Source organism: Panicum virgatum, chromosome 1K (genome assembly GCF_016808335.1).
Source record: "Panicum virgatum strain AP13 chromosome 1K, P.virgatum_v5, whole genome shotgun sequence".
NCBI lineage: Eukaryota > Viridiplantae > Streptophyta > Magnoliopsida > Poales > Poaceae > Panicum > Panicum virgatum.
In genome coordinates, this window is record NC_053136.1 from 15,535,140 (window position 1) to 15,553,548 (window position 18,409).

The following is an 18,409-nucleotide window of genomic DNA, read 5'->3' on the forward strand; positions in this document are numbered from 1 at the left end:
GAGACCCACATCCTTTGTGGAGAAGCTCCTTAGTGGAACCCGGGGCCAAGGTGACCGTGATTGTGTTCACGGAAGAGACTTGGTGGCCGAGTAGCAATACTCTTAGTGAGTGCTACAACAACGTGGATGTAGGTGTGCCTTTGTGGCTAACCGAACCACGGGATAAACACCCGCGTCAAGAGTTTGCTATCTCCTATCCCGCTCTTTAAGCTTCCACTTTTCATATTAGCAATTTATGTGCCTTTACTTTCATAGAATAGTTTATTGGTAGGAAAGACTATAGGTTGCTAAACTCTTTTGGGATAGGGTTTTCACACTAGAACAACCTAGTTGCACATCTAGATAGCCTGTTTTAGTTTAAGTTTTGTGCAAACTAGTTGGAGCCATAGGTCTAAGTTTTTATTAGTGCCTAATTCACCCCCTCCCCCTCTTAGGCTAGAGCACCCGATTACTTTCAAACGCCAACAAGACGCACCAGCAAGCGAAGAGCTAATTCTCTGGATGAACATTCTCTAGATAGAGCATAAAGATTGACGGCTATGCGAAATCTGGATGTGCCAAAAGGTACTCGTCCATCTGCTTCCTTTCTGTCTTTGACTGATGATTGTATTATCTCTAATATCACAAATTTAGGAGTTTTGATGGGAGTTAGCGAATCTCAGTCTAAATGTGTGACTAGACATATTAGGGAACTGGAACATGGTAGGCTAGCCAGCTCGCCAGCAAACCAGTCTAAAGTTAAAAGAGATCTAAGTAAAGATCTAGATGCTTTAGAGGACACGGAGAATGGTGGCTTTGATCAACTTATGATAAAAGAAATGAATAGTGCAGCACTGGAGGATTTCTTGACCGAGAACAATAGTCACCTAGGTGATATTTGTCCTCTCAAGTCACGAAAAAAATCTATATCCAGTAAAATCAAACATGTCCCGAAAAAAAAGATAGGGACAAAAACAATCAAGAAAACAAAGGGTTTAAAATGAAGGGAATCTTTTGGAATAGCAGAGGTCTCCGTGACTTAGCTAAATTCAGATTCTTGTCAGATCTCACAAAAGAGCAAAATCTCAATTTCATTGCTCTCCTAGAAACGCGTCATAAAAATTATACGGACACAGAGTTAAATAACTTGTGTGCCGGAAGACAATTCCTATGGAGTTAGATTGAGCCCAAGGGTCACTCAGGTGGCATACTGTTGGGTATTAATCCTTCTGTTTTTGACATTGGATTTATCTCACAAGATGAATATTATATAAAAGTTCGCATGAGAAATAAAGCGGATGGTTTCCAATGGAACTTAATAGCGGTTTATGGAGCTGCTCAACCAAAGCATAAGCAATGCTTTTTAACCGAATTAGTTCAATGTTGTCAAAATGAATCCTTACCTCTTATGTTAGGTGGGGATTTCAACATTATTAGGGGACCTGGTGAAAAGAATAAAAATAACTATGACGACCGATGGGCATCTTTATTCAACGCGGTAATAAACAGTCTAGATTTGAAAGAATTAGAGCTTTCAGGTCGCAAGTTCACCTGGGCTAACTCTCTTATTGATCCTACTTTTGAGAGACTGGACAGAGTGTTGGTTTCCACTGAATGGGAACTTCAGTTCCCCCGTACCACAGTGCAAGCATTAACAAGAGAGATCTCTTCCGATCATACGCCTTTGCTCCTATCTTTTGGAGACACAACGGTGACACCACCTATGTTCAAATTTGAATTAGGTTGGTTTACCCGAGATGACTTTCATGAGGTAGTGGAAAACGTTTGGCGAGAAGAGAATAGAGGGGTCTCATCTATTGAGAGATGGCAGAATAAGATAAGACGGCTTAGACAATTCCTTCGGGGCTGGGCCAAGAATAAAAGCGGCCATTACAAAAAAGAGAAAAAAGAACTTATTTCAAAACTAGAGGTGCTGGATAAGAAAGCAGAAAATGAGGCACTCCTTCAGTGGGAGATTGACCTGAAACAAACACTCAAATCAAGACTTATCCAACTTCTACGTGAAGAGGAGATAAAATGGTACCAAAGAGGAAAAACAACCAAAATTCTTCAGGGTGATTTGAATACCAAATACTTTCAACTGATTGCTAATGGCAAGCACAGAAAAACTAGAATTTTCCAAGTGGAAGATGGGGATAAAATTATAAAAGGAGTTGAAGAACTTAAAAAATACATCACGAATTACTACCGTGGTCTTTTCGGTCCCTCGGAGAATAATTTTTTGACTATTGATGAAAATAGAAGGGAAGATATACCACAAGTAACAGATGATGAAAGTGAAAGCTTAATTGCCAAGTTCACCCAAGAGGAGGTTCGAACAGCGATTTTTCAATTGGAACATAACAAAGCACCGGGTCCGGATGGTTTCCCAGCTGAGTTCTACCAAGCTTTTTGGGAAACAATTAAAGATGACCTAATGGCTTTGTTTCAAGACTTCCATGAAGGCATCCTTCCTCTTTTTAGCCTTAATTTTGGGATTATAACACTCCTTCCTGCTTCCTTGCCCGTGTGGAACATGTGTGAGCATAATGAGGGTTCCTAAAAAGGTTGAGGCTGTACAAATTCAACAGTATAGGCCGATCTGCTTATTAAATGTGAGTTTTAAAATTTTCACAAAGGTAGCTGTCAATAGATTGACGAATGTGGCGGATAAAATAATTCGCCCAACTTAATTTGTTTTCATGCCAAGAAGACACATTCTCGAGGGAGTGGTGGTCCTTCACGAAACACTACACGAACTCCAACGAAAAAAACTTAATGGAGTTATTTTGAAACTTGACTTTGAAAAGGCATATGATAAAGTCAAGTGGAATTTTCTCCAGCAAACCCTACGGATGATAGGCTTTCCAGAGCTATGGTGTTCTTGGATTGAAGCTTTTGTAACAAAGGGAAGTGTAGCGATCAAAGTCAATGATGACGTCGGTAAATACTTCCAAACGAAAAAGGGCTTGAGACAGGGAGACCCATTGTCGCCTTTGCTTTTCAACTTGGTTGCGGATATGTTGGCAATTTTGATTGAAAGGGCGAAACAAGATGGACAGATCTCAGGCCTTATCCCACATCTAGTGGACGGTGGTATATCCATCTTACAATATGCAGATGATACAATCATTTTTATGGAGCATAACTTTGAGGAAGCCAAAAACATGAAGCTGTTGCTGACCATGTTTGAGCAGCTATCCGGACTCAAGATTAATTTTCATAAAAGTGAATTGTTTTGCTTCGGTGAAGCGAAAGGGGTGCAACAAGAATACATGAACATCTTTGGATGTAATGTTGGAGAGGCCCCCTTCACATATTTGGGGATCCCCTTGCACTATAAACGAATCAGTAACAAAGATTGGAAAGTTATTGAGGATAGATTTGAAAGTAAGCTAAGCACGTGGAAAAGTAAGCTACTTTCATACGGAGGCAGGCTCACTTTAATTAACTCGGTTCTTAGCAATCTTTCAGTATATATGCTCTCCTTCTTTGATATTCCAAAAAAAGTTCTAAAGAAGTTAAATCACTTTAGATCAAGGTTCTTCTGGCAAGGGGATGGACACAAAAGAAAATACAGACTAACAAAGTGGAGCATAATGTGTAGGCCTAAGGAGCAAGGTGGCCTAGGAATTATGGATTTAGAAACACAAAACAAATGTCTTCTCAGTAAATGGCTTTTCAAGCTTATTAACGAGGAGGGCATTTGGCAACAAATGCTCCGAAACAAGTATCTTGCCAACAAAACAATTACTCAGGTGGAGAAAAAACCTGGAGATTCCCAGTTTTGGTCAGGGCTAATGAAGGTCAAAAATGTTTTTTTACGATGGGTTTCTTTCAAGGTTCATAATGGTGAACAAGTAAGTTTCTGGAATGATGTCTGGTTAGGGCACACCTCCTTTAGGGAGTGCTTTCCCAATGTTTATAACCTGGTTCGTCGAAAACATGACACCGTACAACAGGTCGTATGTTCTGTCCCTTTCAACGTATGTTTTCGAAGAAATTTGATTGGGCGGAATATGGATGACTGGAAGGAGCTGGTGTATATAACCTCCAACGTGCAGATTACAAATAACCCTGATCTTTGCATCTGGTTACTCCACAAAAGTGGATAGTTCTCAGTCCACTCCATGTATGCTGCTCTCATGGATGAGGTAATCCTGCCGATAAATAAACCACTTTGGAAACTAAAAATCCCTCTTAAAGTTAAGGTGTTCATTTGGCTGTTGCATCGTGGGGTTATTCTAACAAAAGATAACTTGGCTAAACGCAATTGGAATGGAAGTAAGCAATGTTGTTATTGTTCAGCTGAAGAAGCCATTGCTCACCTTTTCTTTGATTGTCATCTAGCTAGGTTAGTTTGGAGAATAATTCACACAACTTTCGGTATTCATAGACCTAGAAGTATTACCCACATGTTCGGGTCTTGGTTATTTGGAATTAAAGGGGGACATAAAAACTTGCTTTATATGGGGGTTAGCGCTTTATGTTGGGCCTTTTGGCTTTGCAGAAATGATATTGTTTTTGATAATGTTAAAAAGCAAACAAGTTTGCATATTCTTTTCAGGGCCACACACTTGGTAAGGACGTGGGCGATACTTCACAAGGAGGATCGGGACACCATCTCAGCAGCGTGTCGGGCCTTGGAATCAACCGCTATGGAGATCTTTGCGAGGCATGGGTGACAGTTTAGAAATAGGCTTTGCTTTTAAAATTGTTTCCCTTCCTTCTTTAGATCTGATGGTGTTTACTTTGTAATAAGGGTTACATATAACTTGCGTTATAGAGGCCGGAATATGACTATTCCTTTATCTAAAAAAGTTAACCTACCTCCCAGGGAAGAGAAGAAAGCTGCTTTAGTTTGCCAACGAAACCAACCCAATCACGGGTTCTGCACTCATTTCGTTTATTGGTTCATGACATGCAGTGGATCCATTGTAGAAGACAGAGAGGTCGGAGACTTATTATAAAAAAAAGGGTGAGAGAATGGTCAGCATGATAAGATATCCTGTCGTTGCAACACACTCATCAGCACGTTGTCAGCAATTCATGCCATCCCCTCGTGCTATCGTTGCAAATGTAAAATACCCAACTGACCGAACCCTGTGGTCCATCGTTCGGGACTCCGAAAGCGTGGTGTACCTGCCATACCCATTCTGTGATATTCCACTGTTCTCAGGGGGTAGCAGTGTGTCGACGATGGTTCTTGTAAGCATAGGGAGGTGTATCTGTGTGCGTTTATAGTGATGAGTATGCATACATGAGTATCTATGTCTCTACATTGTTTTCGCAGAGAAATAAATGAATCCAGCTCTTTAAACCCTGAATTTTGATCATCTGGTCTTAGCATCGCCCATGCGGAAAACAGTCCTTGATAGATGGCTAAGATCGATGTCACTCCAAACAAGGACATAAAGACAGGGACCGAGTTGATGCAATGATGCTGATATCCATTTGTCATGCCATGCGAGACTTTCCTGATGGAACCAATTGTAAAGTGTTCTTGATGCCCGATATCTGACAAGATTCTCCATACATGTTCCATCGGAGGCCCATGCCAAGGATCTATATTTTCCTATAAATCTGCAGCTCTTCCAGGTGATGTGATGGTTGAGCCATCGCAAAAGCTTTGGAATGCCACAGGCGAGTGAACTGATCTCTCTTTGGATTGCAATTAGAAAAGTTTCTCTCAACTTGTATGTAATTTACAAAAAGAGAGTACATGGGAGGTGCACTGTAGCCCATATTAGGGAAACTTCAACCTGAGGAGACTAACTTTCAACTGAACTAATTAATCCAACTTTGAATTCATATCTTCAACTGGAAAGGAGGAACATGGAATCATGGATTTTGCTTTCAATATGAAAATCGAAACAACATTTCTCTTAAAAGGTGACGAGGCTTCGATGTTAATTAACAGTGAGAGTTTAGAATTTTAGTTTCATTTGTAGCTCGATTTGATTTAGTGGGGCTATCACTAATAGCAGTGTTGGATCTGGAAAGATATCCATGGATGCACTTTCCACTGCCAACAAAACACAAGTTCAATTCTTGTACACCACCCATAATTCATTCTAACTTTTTCCCCAAAAATACCTATAAACCTAATATAAACTTGATTTTTGTTGGGTGTGCCCATCAACACCGGACACCCAAAAGGAGCTAAATCGACCCTTCTAATTTTCCATGGATGTGCTTCTTCGTTCTTTTTTTTCTTGCGGGGTTCTTTATTCTTATTTTCCCATGTGAATACATTGTACTCCTTTTCCTCTGAAAATGTATTTCAATGAGGAATTCGACAGTATGGGGTCCAAATTCAAAGCATGAAAATGCCACCAAATTTTATTGGAACACGGTGTTAACAAGTAAAAAAATTGGCATCAAGCAAACCATTTTTCTTTTTGAGCAAGTGGAGGAGTGACAACCTGAGAAATGCGCCCGCTTCCAAGCATTCTTGAGCTTGGCTTTGATGCTATTTTTGGTGGATGACTCAAAACGCTCTGTCGACGAACTTTGCAGCTATCATACTCTTATGTGATGGTGAATTGCACTAGCACTAACAGGTCTGGTCTGCATCCGACTCATGCCAGCTCAGAGTTGGAAAGCAAGATCTTAGCTTTTCTCATGCAGCATGAAAAGGCACTGAGGCATGCTTACCAGCACATGGCACATACATACATAGTAGTGGACACTAATATATATATAGTGGCCATTCTCATTAGTGCACTAGGTAGCATGCCTTTCAATATTTTTTTTTTAGCATGGTTGAGATCCTACTGCTTTGCCACCACAAGAATGTAGCTGTCAGGTGGCTCTTCATTCCATTAAGATCAAAATTGGTAGGGAAGCATGTTCACATCTTCCTTCAAAAACGCAACTTGAAATTTCTGAGAAGATGGCATCGTAAAACTGCACCTTAATTTGGAGCGAGTGCTTTGGTGATTCAACAATTTGAAAAGTAGCATGCTCCTGTTCAAACAGTCAAACCATTGTTCCAGAAAGGAGGAAAGATCGACTGAAAGACAACACAGGACAGACTAGGCATTGCCGCATCTACAAGCAATCTCTTTGGTCATTTTGGAGCAGTGACATGAGAAGGGAAATGGCTACTATTCTAGCCAGTGCAGTGGACGCAGCAGCAGCAGCTAGCAAGGCTGATAAGCGGGAATGTGATGTGCTTGCACACGGGACAGAGAGATTGTGCGCATCAGGCTGGGTGTTTGGAGTGTATGCTGTGCGTGATGGACGCAAAGCTTTGGTCTGCCGTGCAAGATGCCAAGGAAGGCACCTTGTTTGTCCCTTTGTTTGTGTCCACTGCACCTTAGTGTGAAAACAAGGCTAGGCAAGCTTCCTGGGTTTTGACACTGTAGCACTTTCGTTGTTATTTAATAATTAATATTTAATTATGGATTAATTAGGCTTAAAAGATTCATCTCATGCTAATCAGTTAGACTATGTAATTAGTTATTTTTTTAACTACATTTAATACTCCATGCATATGTACAAACATTCGATGTGACGGGTACTGTAGAAAATTTTTTGGGAACTAAACGGGACCTTAGATGGGTGGATAAGTATTATAATTTTTTGTCAGTACAACTACAAAGCGGTTGGTTCAATGTCCCAAACTTGAGAATTTTTAATATGATTGGAATAAATAAGGACCATTCATCGCCGTAAAACCAATAGTTGAGATATAAGAGATACCGAGAGGTATCTAGAAAAATGTGCCAGATATGTGGGACCGGTACCAAAATAGTTGAGACTGGTACCAACATTAATAGATTTTTTTTATTCTGTTCAGATTATGAAAATGCATTACCTTCAAGAGAAATTTTATGCATGGTAGTTGAAAAAAATAGGAGCCGTCCATTCAGCGACAACGAACGGTTGAAACATAGGAAATATTAGGTGTCGTGGGCTTTTGGGGTACCCACAGTCGGGTGGCGGAACGCACCCGCCTTTTCCCTGAGGGGGAGTACTCGGGGAAGTGCTAAGCTATCAGGCCGATCTAGCTTCCGGGCAAGAACGCAAGAACACACGGATTTAGAGTGGTTCGGGCCGCCGGAGCGTAATACCCTACATCCACTGTGTGGTGTATTGCACTAGGAATGAATGAGCCTATCCTCTGCCCCCCCCCCCCCAGTCTCTCCTTGGACTTGAGCCTTCCTATAACGGGCGTCTCCCTTTTATAGAGCAAGGAGGACGCGTACACAGGCGTCGGACCCCGACAGGTGGGACCAACAAGGATGTATATTTTACTAGACAGTAGTGGTGCTACAGTGATGGAGAATCTCTTGCCGGATACACTTTATCGTCCTGTAGACTCTCTGGCCGAGGGGGGTCTTCTCCTGTCTCATCGGCGATGCGCTCGTTGAGGCAGTGTAGGTTGCGGCGTAGACTGTTGGGTCTACCGTGTAGGCGTTATGATACTCCGTCGCCGAGTTGTCGTGTCTAACTGGTATAGCAGACTGACGTGCGTGGCGTGAGTGGCGCCAGCGGCTGTACAGTGTACCTTGGTAACGCGCGGTCAACAGTATAGCCTGGCGAAAGTCTCCTCGGGCTCTGCTGTGGCAGAGCGCTCTTAACGCCTCCCGCATTGAATGCGGTAGGTGGCCAAGTCTTCCCGAGGAAGCTTGGGAGCCGCGCGCGTATCTGCGTCTGCAGATACGTGGCGGCTCCGGACCCCCCAGGCGGGGTGTCTGTTCCCTCCCTGCCGAGGGGTCCGGATAGTATATGGGGGTCCGGGACCCCGTGGGAGGTCCGGGGCCCCCGGCTGTTTTGTTTGAGTGCTCCCTTCTCCGTGACACGTGGTGACACCGGACCCGACCCCGAGCGGGGTGTGGGTCCGAGACCGTTGGTCCGGTGAGATGGAGTCGGACCCCAGGGGTCCGGTTGCTCAGCTCCTTTGGGCGTAGTTACGGATAACTACGAGTCTTGACACGGCAAGAGGGGGTACCCTAGTCCAGAGGTACCGACATTAGGGAAAAGTTACTCGGAAGTACCAAATCGGTGGGATCAGTACCAAATAGGTGACACGGGTACTTATTTAATTAATTGTTTTATTTCAATGAAAGGGTGGATTGGTATATTCACTTTCGCTATTTTCTCTTATTCGGGGAAACGATTTGGTTCCCAGGCTTGTTCTCGAGCAGACGAGCTCCTGCTGACCACTTGTCTGGCTGACATGCACTCCTACAAGACTTTCCGAGTGTGTTGTGATCTTATAAAGGTCATCTTCCCCGCCACCCCTCTCCCCCTTTCCCTCGGCGTGCGCTCCTCTGGGAAGTCCATTGGCTTGCTAGCCACTGGCCATCCCACCACCGGTTGTGGTCGCGGGAGGGGAGGGGGATCCGCTGCGTTGGGTGTGGATCTGCCCATCTCGACTAACCACCCATGATGCCGCCGACGCCCCCATCGGGTCTGGGTGTGCCGCACTCCACCGAAAGGGTAAAGGCCAGGTGGATCTATAAAGGGACAATAGAAATGACTGAAATACCCTTCATTATTTTCAACTCCTTTAATTAAATATATATCATATCAATGATTAGAAAACATAGGAGGAAAATGTACCATCAAGTGCTATTAGTACCTTCAAAAATTAAATATTTTTATTCACATATTAGATCAGCGGCGAGCAATAATCAACAAAAATAATATTGAAGGTGTTATCTAGTACCTTCCAACCACTGTAACAAGGCTCCACCAATTTTTGTGGAAGATTTATTTTGATGTCTTAAATCCTAGGTGTATGTATTGGTAGATGTCATAAGTAAATGTAATGGGTAAAATAAAAGACTGGATATGTCAAGACATGGACAAGAGTGGATATATGTATGAAGTGTTGTCCCTATCAGTCACAATGCTCATGGTAGGTCTGTCATGCCAATTGGATAGCAAGCTATTGTGACAGTACAAGATTCTTCCATTGGTGGACTTGAAAACATCATGATTTTTATGTAAGAACAACTGTGATAGTGTAGTTACCATAGTTAGCATCTAGCAACAAGCTTCTCTCTGTTCTTACAACTTAAACAAGGCACAAAATAGAAAACTGGATGGTTGTGCGATGCAAATCTCTTTAGACATAGGAATTGCCAGCAACCACATATGATAGTGGATGAATTGTTGAATTCCCAAACATTTGCATGCTACATATAACATCTTTTTCCTTTTTACAAAGATCTAGCTTCATATTTGGGAGGACAAACATGATGGTTTTTTGGGAACAATGTTTTTCCTTGATTTTTCAAATTATTTTCTGATCATAAGAAAATTTGGAAACTTTATTTATTGAACCTTATAGTATTCGCTCCTGTGTTCTACAACATGCTATTGCAATCAGGTTGTTGTACACACAATTGATGGCACCCTCGGCACTAGCAACTCCATATATTTGTTTACTGCACACAGCATCACAAGCAAAGCAACAAATTAAGTTGAGGCCCACAGCCGCAGCGGCACAAGTGAGCTCACACCTTTGGTGACCTAAAAAGGAGCCTAGAAGCAAGCGTGCAAATGCATAGGAGGAGGATAGGGACGGAGGAGGAGGAGGCCCATATGCATGCCGCAACAAAACAATTGCAATGAGGGGGATGGGTCGTGAGATAAACAATTTTGTTGTGACTTGTGTGGGTGATGCGGATGGAGCAGGGTTAATTAGGTAAAGGTGACCCACCAATCATAAAATAGGCATCATCCAACTTTCTCATGTGGCCCTACTTCGATGGAACATCAAATCCATGCATAGGAAAGCCCTGTTGTAAGCTAACCTCTCCGATCCACCATAGTCAGTATATCAACGCTGGCTGCTAAAGGTGTCTAATACACAAAAGTATGAGCCACGATTACGTGCCTCTGAAAACTTTTGCAGTCTCTTATGTGGTATTGATGTATCAATGATACAGGATTTTTCTACCTATAAAAACAAAATGCGTCTAGGGAATTCTGTATATGATAAAAAATTTAATAACCAAAATAAATAATGAAGATGAAAACAGACTGCTATTTAGAAATAAGTAGATATATTATTTGAAATGTTAGTAGCCAGTACTTAATAAAATTGTATGATAAAGTTAATATAATATAACTTTCTATACTCTATTTTAAAAACACATTTATTTTATTGCAAAGCACTAGGCTAAAAAAATCAACGCCAACAAGATATTCCAAATGGTGTATCATAAGACGTCAACTTTTTCAATATTTTTGATATCGTCAGTCAAAATATTATCAAATCAGATGATTGTATCATTATTTTTCTTAGTCACATTTATTAAGCCACCATTTAAAGTCGAGCGGGAGAAGATACCCTAACTTGTTTGTTACATATATATTTTGTACATATGTGACGTTTTTCTCGTCGGAATTTTGCTAATTAGTATTTATATGGAATGCTATCTTCTTGTTTCATTCACTAAAGTTCCATGCATGTTGTGTTACCTGCGTAAGATTTGGATCAATAGCCAATACTGAAAAAGACTTGTCTAGTACGATAATAATTAGAGCAGAGCCCAATTTAATTGGTATAACATGTTTTAAGTGGCTATAAATAGAGTATTATCAAAAGATGATCAACTAATTTTATTGTTTCATCCATTATATTAAAAATAAAATATAGGAGTATAAAATAAAAGAGAAAGAGAGGTAAAAATATAAAACGTGTCACAACTAGTTCATTAAACCTGCTGAGCATTTACGGTTCACACCTATCTCTAAGTAGAGCTATTTATATTTGACTTGCTAAAAACTCAATTTCTAGATAAGTTATACTTGGAATCAAGCCAAGCTTGAGCTCGCGAGCTCCAATGATTCGAGATTGAGGTATTTGATGAAGCTCGAGTATTTTGGTTTACGTCCCATATGCAGGCACCCTGCTACCTCTATTAATTAATTTTTCAGTCATGGAAAATTAAAATAATATGGCTAGAGGCTAGAGCCTTGCATTAGCTAGCAAGCTACTTTGTTGTACGAGCTAAAATAGGTACAAAATAATCACCCTTTATTCTCTTTTGATAATTTTATTTCATCTTTAAATAATAATTAAGAAGAAGAATCTTACATATCATCTCATTAATCACGACTCCCTGGTGTTATTATATACGTATACTAATTTTTTTTTCAAGAAAAGATACTCTGGACGGAATCAAACTGCCATCTGTACTATTCCTAAGATGTCAACTCAAATGCGACTATCAAAAGAGAATAATTCAGTTTTAAAAAATAGGACTATGAAAAGAAATTAGAGGGAGTAAAGCTAAATATCCAGAAATGCTTTTTGTTTAAATCCGTCTTTTAGGCCAATCCTAGTGCATCGTTTCATTGCACTATTTTTAAGATTGTAAGGGCTTGTTTAGCAGGGCTCCGGCTCTTCCAAAAACAGCTCCGGCTCTTCCAAAACAGCTCCGGCTCTGGCTCCTTTGATGGAGCGGTTTCTCTGGTGGAGCTGAAGCCGTTTTGTAAAATATTTCGCAAAACAGCTACACCAGATTCTTTAAAATACATCAAAAAAGTTAAATGTCCATAGTACCCCTCTTCTTTATTTCTCTTTTTTTCTTTCTTCTCTTTTCTCCTTATCCCTTCTCTTCCCCTCCGTCCATCTCGTGTCGTCCTCCTCTTGCCCATCGCCGCGCGCCGCCGGTTGCACCGCCGCTCGGTCCCAGCCCTCCTCCTCCCGCCCATTGCCGTGTGCCGCCGGTTGCGCCGCCGCCCGGCCGCGCCGCCCGGCTCCCGCCCACCTCCGCGCACACCGCGCCTCGCCCCCTCCACCTGTTGCAGCACCTTGGTCCCTCCGCCCACCGCCGCGACTCGCTCCCTCCGCCCCCGCCGCGCCTGGCACCGTCCCCGACTGCCTCAGCCCCAAGCATCGCCTCTCTACCGCCATCAACGACGCTGCGGCCTGCTTGCGGATGGAAAGTTGGAGACAGGGGTAAATGGAGGATAAAGGACAGGGCGTGCTCGTGGAGCCGCTTGGAGCCACCTTTCCCGGCTCCTCCTTGCGTGTGGAAGCCGCGAGGGGTTCCATGGGAGGCTCCAGACCTGGAGCTGGTGCAAAATGCACCGTTCAGCAAGGCTCCGCCCGGAGCTAGTTTTGGAGCCGGAGCTCTGCCAAACAAAACCTGAATATGGTAACTGAATTAGATAAGTATTATAGAGATAAAACTCTTCTCACATCACATAAAACTCTCTTTTTTCTCTCTCTTCGTAATGACCCTACCTTAGCGATAAATTTGTTAACTAGCTGGTGAAAAGTTATTTGACAAAATGTGGTATAATAAGAAGGTCTTATATGTGCGTCATGTGTCATCAATGCTGCTACGAAGTCGCTCCGTCCTGGTTCTCCAATAAAAGTTAAGGACATTCAGGCTCCGGCTCTGATATCTCGGGCACTTATCGCCCCTCCGGCACGGCAGCTTTAGGTGGCAAGCTCCTCACTCGAGCTCTCGCCGTGTTGGGTTGTAACAGTAAAAATTTTGTAAAAAAAAATTATATACACGGAGTATTAAATGTAGTATATTTGCAAAACTTTTTTAGAGATGGATGCAATTTTGCAAGTCAAATCTAATGAGACTAATTAATACATAATTAGATACAGTAATGCTACAGTGATTATGCTCTAATCATCGTCAAATCATGTGTCAAAGGTCTCATTAGGTACAATATTACTACAGTATCCATAGTTGTGGAGATGTTTTTGTAATTAGACTTAATTTAATATTTCTAATTAGTGTTCAAATTACAAAAAGTTTCCACGCCAAACCAAACACAGCCCTCGCCTCATTGCCAGCCCTCCCGCTCAGGGCCTCAGGTTCATCTCCTTCCTGCGCTTCTTAAACCTTTTCCCTTCTCTCGGACTCCTCCCTTGCTCTTCCTTCCCTGGCGGCGACGACTGGGCGAGGGGCAGCGCCATTTGTCCTGTCTTCGTTGCCGGCGTCGAGCGCATCCTCCAGGTATGCCCGCCCCTTCTCTTTCCTTCTGCTGGGCCAGACGGAGCACCCCGAACCCTAACAAAACTATTTGTATTCGGATCTGAATCCAGTTGCAATATCTTTCCTGCTAACTTCGATTTCCTTTGCAAGAATTATCGGGTGTACATGTGCACACCCATGTCCTATGCTGGGTCTGCCCCCGCTCAGCAGGACCCGGCGGCGGCGGCGGATTCGGAAAGGGAGGATCTTTTCTTTGATTTCTGTTCTTGAGGAGAGGTAACCGCGTCATCTTCCCCATCTATGTTCATTTACACCCGGACTCGATTATTTGGGGGGGGAGTTTTCGTTTGTACGCATTAATATGCGGATTAGTGTTTGATTTTGTGCGGACCTCAAGGATTGGTTGGTAGATAGTGCTGTTCTTGGCTACCTTGCCTGTGCTGGTTGCTTTATTTGTCTGTGCCTTCAATGATCGTGATGTGGTCCTTTCCGCGGCAAATTGAATGTGGTGCCAAATAATCCATGTTTTCTCATTTTTAAAAGAAAAACAGAGAGGTTCCATTTGTGATGGAGACGTTACTGTCCATGTTCCTGCTACCCCCCAACCCCAAAAAAAAAGATCCGTCCTATTAACAGCTGTTTTTGTCACATCTATCTGTATAATTCTCATTAGAAAAAACAAACATAAGGATTAAGAAAAGTTTCTTTTAAAGGAAAAAAATGATTGAGAAGAGCTCCCAGTTTTTTTTAATCTTACTACTGTCTTTTCTATCGTTGGAAGGCTAGATTCGTCAGGTTTGATTATTGTCCCTTCCAACTATGCGAGCTTAGTCTGTTAAAGAAATGGCGATATTTTTGGTGTTTGGTTCTTGTCAATTGTGATGAGCTGTGAAGTGTTCTCTTCTGAGATGTAGACAGCCACCAAGTGGTTTTGATCTTATTTGCATATGGCAATATGGACTACTAGAGTCAAACTTGAATATGTGACCTTAATTTCCCCTCTATTTACATATACTCTATAATCTCACAATAAAATGGTTTTGGCATTAAAATACTGGTTTAGCTCTACATTAGAGGTTCCCAAATTTATGTAGAATTATCCCTTATTTTTGCGCAATATTATCTCTTGCAGGGTATTGTTTTAGCTACTGTTTTTCGCTGGATGCTGGCAATGGGGTCAGAAGAGTGGGAGCTGTATCCTTACATCGGTTCACAGGTCATGGAATATGGACCGATCTCTGAAGACAGCAACGATGATTGGAATGGGGATGTAGCAGTGTCATTGGACGCTGCCCTCCCTGATGATCTCTTAGAGAAGGTTCTTTCCTTCTTGCCTGTTGCAAGTATCATAAGATCTGGGTCTGTCTGCAAGAGGTGGCACGAGATTGTGCATGCCCAGAGGCAGACATGGAGTAAAATGGTGCCCCAGAAGCCATGGTACTTCATGTTTGCTTGTAGTGAGGATGCAGTTTCAGGTTTTGCCTATGACCCGAGCCTCCGCAAGTGGTATGGATTTGATTTCCCTTGCATTGAAAAGAGCAACTGGTCTACATCCTCATCGGCTGGGTTGGTGTGCCTGATGGATAGCGAGAACAGGCGCCGCATTATGGTGTGCAACCCCATCACTAAGGACTGGAAGCGGCTTCTTGATGCTCCTGGAGGCAAAACAGCTGATTACAGTGCTCTTGCCTTTTCTGTGGACAGGAGTTCTCATCAGTACACGGTGGCTGTTGCAAGGAGCAACCAGGTTCCATCAGAGTACTATCAGTGGGAGTCTACCATCCATTTGTATGAGTCGGTCACTGGTAGTTGGGTGACTCCTTTTACTGGAGTGCTGTTCGGATGGAGAGGAGGTGATGAGTGTGTCATCTGTGGCGGAATACTCTATTACTTGGTGTACTCCACAGGAGTTCTAGTGAACAATAATGAGCATCGCCACTGTCTTGTCATGTATGATCTTGCTGCAAGACCTAACCACACTTCTTTAATGAGCATGGCTATTCCAGTGCCATGCGCCCTTACATGTGGCCGGTTGATGAACCTAAGTGAGAAGCTTGTATTAGTTGGTGGCATTGGCAAGCAAGACAGGCCTGGGATCATCAAGGGAATTGGCATTTGGGAACTTCATAACAAAGAGTGGCGTGAGGTTGCTCGAATGCCTCACAAGTTTTTCCAAGGATTTGGTGAGTTCGATGATGTTTTTGCAAGCTGTGGGGCAGATGATCTTATCTACATCCAGAGCTATGGATCGCCGGCTCTTCTCACCTTTGAAATAAACCAGAAACTGTGGAAGTGGTCAGTGAAGAGCCCTGTGTCAAAGAGGTTTCCGCTGCAACTGTTCACTGGTTTCTCTTTCGAGCCAAGGCTGGACATTGCTTCCTAGTGTTCCTAATTTGTTCCACCTCCACAGAATCCTTGCATTATATTTTGCCTGGTTTTGGAGTGACCAAAGTCAGGATGAGATGCTGCCGTTGGAAGACACTTGACACAAAATGTTCAATTCTATAGATCTGTTCTATTCATTGCTGGTGTATTGGGTATATCTTCTAATTGAAGTGGTCAATTAACTTTGCCGATATTTTTGTTAACTTGGTTCAATAGTGGAGGGAGAGATGATGTCAACGAATTACACATGAATTGTTGTTTCGGGATTATTCTTCTTTTGTTCCCTGCAAAATTTGTGCGTCCTTGTCTCAGAAAATTGAATCATTCCTGTTTTACTATCCTTAAGTCTCTGCAGCTGCTGAATTATGTTTTGTTTTATTTTAGCAGCAATTGAACATACAATACATAACACATCTGAGCATGAAGCAGTACATGATACAGAGTACTTTTTATGGCTTCCTTGGAGCCATTTATGGACAGCAGAGCCTGTTGCTTTGTTAGTGGTCCCATACCTTTGTTTTGTTTACAAATATATAGAATCGATCTGCCTGACACTGAGTATGTCACTGACCCACCAAAGTGTTTTAGCTTCTTGTATATTACTAACCTCCAGCAATTTAATAAAGCAATGCAAATGCAAAGACAGTGCGCATATCTGGCTGCTTATCTATTAAATTGTCACACTGTTGTGTTTTAGTACTTCACTTCTAAGCCTGATTCAGTTTCCTTTCCAAATCCTTTGCAGCCAATGCTGAAGTGGGATGCCTAGTGCTCTCTTATCTTCTTGCTGAAATGCTATATTATAGGAGTACATCAATTGAGCAGTACACCCGTGTGAACCGTCTGACAATCTGTACTGAAAGCATGTGGTAGTACCTTCCTAGAAAGCAGCATTTACATATCTTCATGCCTGTTGCCACTGCTCAGTGCTCCCCAAATGAAACGTTTGCTGCTTAAAGCCTGTTGAAAGGCCACCTGTGCTCTCTGCAAGGAAGGATGCAAATTGTTTTGTTTGATTTGTGTGCCACTCTGGTTTCAGATAAACTATTTTTTGGTTGCATGTGAATGGGCTAGTAGGTGTAGGTGTGAGCTCTGGAGACTGGAGAGTGACAGCAGAAGGTTACAATTTACCAGGAGTGCAAGATCTGGTGAATGGTGATGTTTTGATGTGCTATAGAGGGGGATAGATTGGTTCGGTAGTTTCCCCTTGGTGAGGGATTTTGCTACTATGGTGTACTAACTAATGCACACTATCAAACTTGTCTCTCTGTTTAAAACTGCTTTGTTTTTTGGTTGAGTCTGAAACTTTCCTCTGATAGAATTGAAGAAAGCCCTGACAGGGAACAAAAAAAAAAGTAATGAAGGGGCCATGCAAAGGCACTGGTGATTGGTGCCCCAGCCGGCCTGCCCTGACCATCATCATTAGTTTTATTCTGGGCTGAGATTAAGATTCCCCAGAACTCAAATGCGTACCATGTTTAACCCATGTTATGATATTATTAGATGGCTTCTGTAAGCATGTCAGTGTTTTTGTCTCTTTAGTATTTTCACCATGGATTTGGATAGACGGACAGACAGATAGCACATGATAGATTGATAGGTACCAGACTACCAGTACACCAGAGTACAGGAACAAAAAATTTAAACGGATTCACCTGGCACTGGCCATTCTCGAGTAGAGAAGTGAAGATAGAAAGATTCTTTGCACGTGCCATCTGAACGTGTTGATGCAAACGCACACGGATTTTTTGTGTTAATATAATTCATGTCATTCTTGGAAGTTGAACCGAAGGCAGCTCAGGTTCACTGCAGATAGAAGAAGCCTATGGGCCAGTTGGTTTTAAGTCAAACCTTGCCATATTTTGTCACGTTTAAGGTTGATTAGTTTGACTAAGTTAGTGCTAGTTGTTTGGTGGTAGCAAGATTTCTTCTCTAACAGTTGAGTCCCACATATCAAAGATCAAGAAAAGTGCGGTAAGATTCTCCTCTACTAAGAAAAGTGTGGTAAGATTGTCCTATACACTATATATGCTAATTAAAGTGGGCAAATAATTCGATGCTCACATTAGTCAACGCAAGTTTGGTAAGAGTGTGTGGTAAATGTTGACAACTTTAGC

The 18,409-nt window shown here is 42.3% G+C and overlaps 1 protein-coding gene and 1 long non-coding RNA gene across 5 annotated transcripts; both read left to right on the forward strand.

Moving 5' to 3' along the window:
• Window positions 1–462: 462 nt before the first annotated feature.
• LOC120697031 lies at window positions 463–4,825 on the forward strand. The gene is made up of 2 exons (XR_005684342.1): window positions 463–564; window positions 4,547–4,825. It is a non-coding gene; the product is annotated as an uncharacterized LOC120697031 (long non-coding RNA).
• An 8,927-nt stretch (window positions 4,826–13,752) lies between these two features.
• On the forward strand, window positions 13,753–17,569 carry LOC120697033 (F-box/kelch-repeat protein At3g61590-like). Of its 4 annotated transcripts, XR_005684344.1 has the most exons (5): window positions 13,753–13,928; window positions 14,058–14,183; window positions 15,040–16,587; window positions 16,680–16,850; window positions 17,038–17,552. XR_005684344.1 is itself a non-coding variant. In XM_039980142.1 (3 exons), the coding sequence occupies exon 3, from the start codon at window positions 15,070–15,072 to the stop codon at window positions 16,288–16,290; it is 1,221 nt and encodes a 406-aa protein (XP_039836076.1). In that variant the 5' UTR covers window positions 13,753–13,928; window positions 14,058–14,183; window positions 15,040–15,069; the 3' UTR covers window positions 16,291–17,306. The 4 variants fall into 4 exon arrangements, 1 of the variants encoding a protein (XP_039836076.1); XR_005684345.1 differs by lacking the exon at window positions 16,680–16,850 and having other exon boundaries at window positions 15,040–16,444; window positions 17,038–17,569; XR_005684343.1 differs by lacking the exon at window positions 16,680–16,850 and having other exon boundaries at window positions 13,755–13,928.
• Window positions 17,570–18,409: the final 840 nt, after the last annotated feature.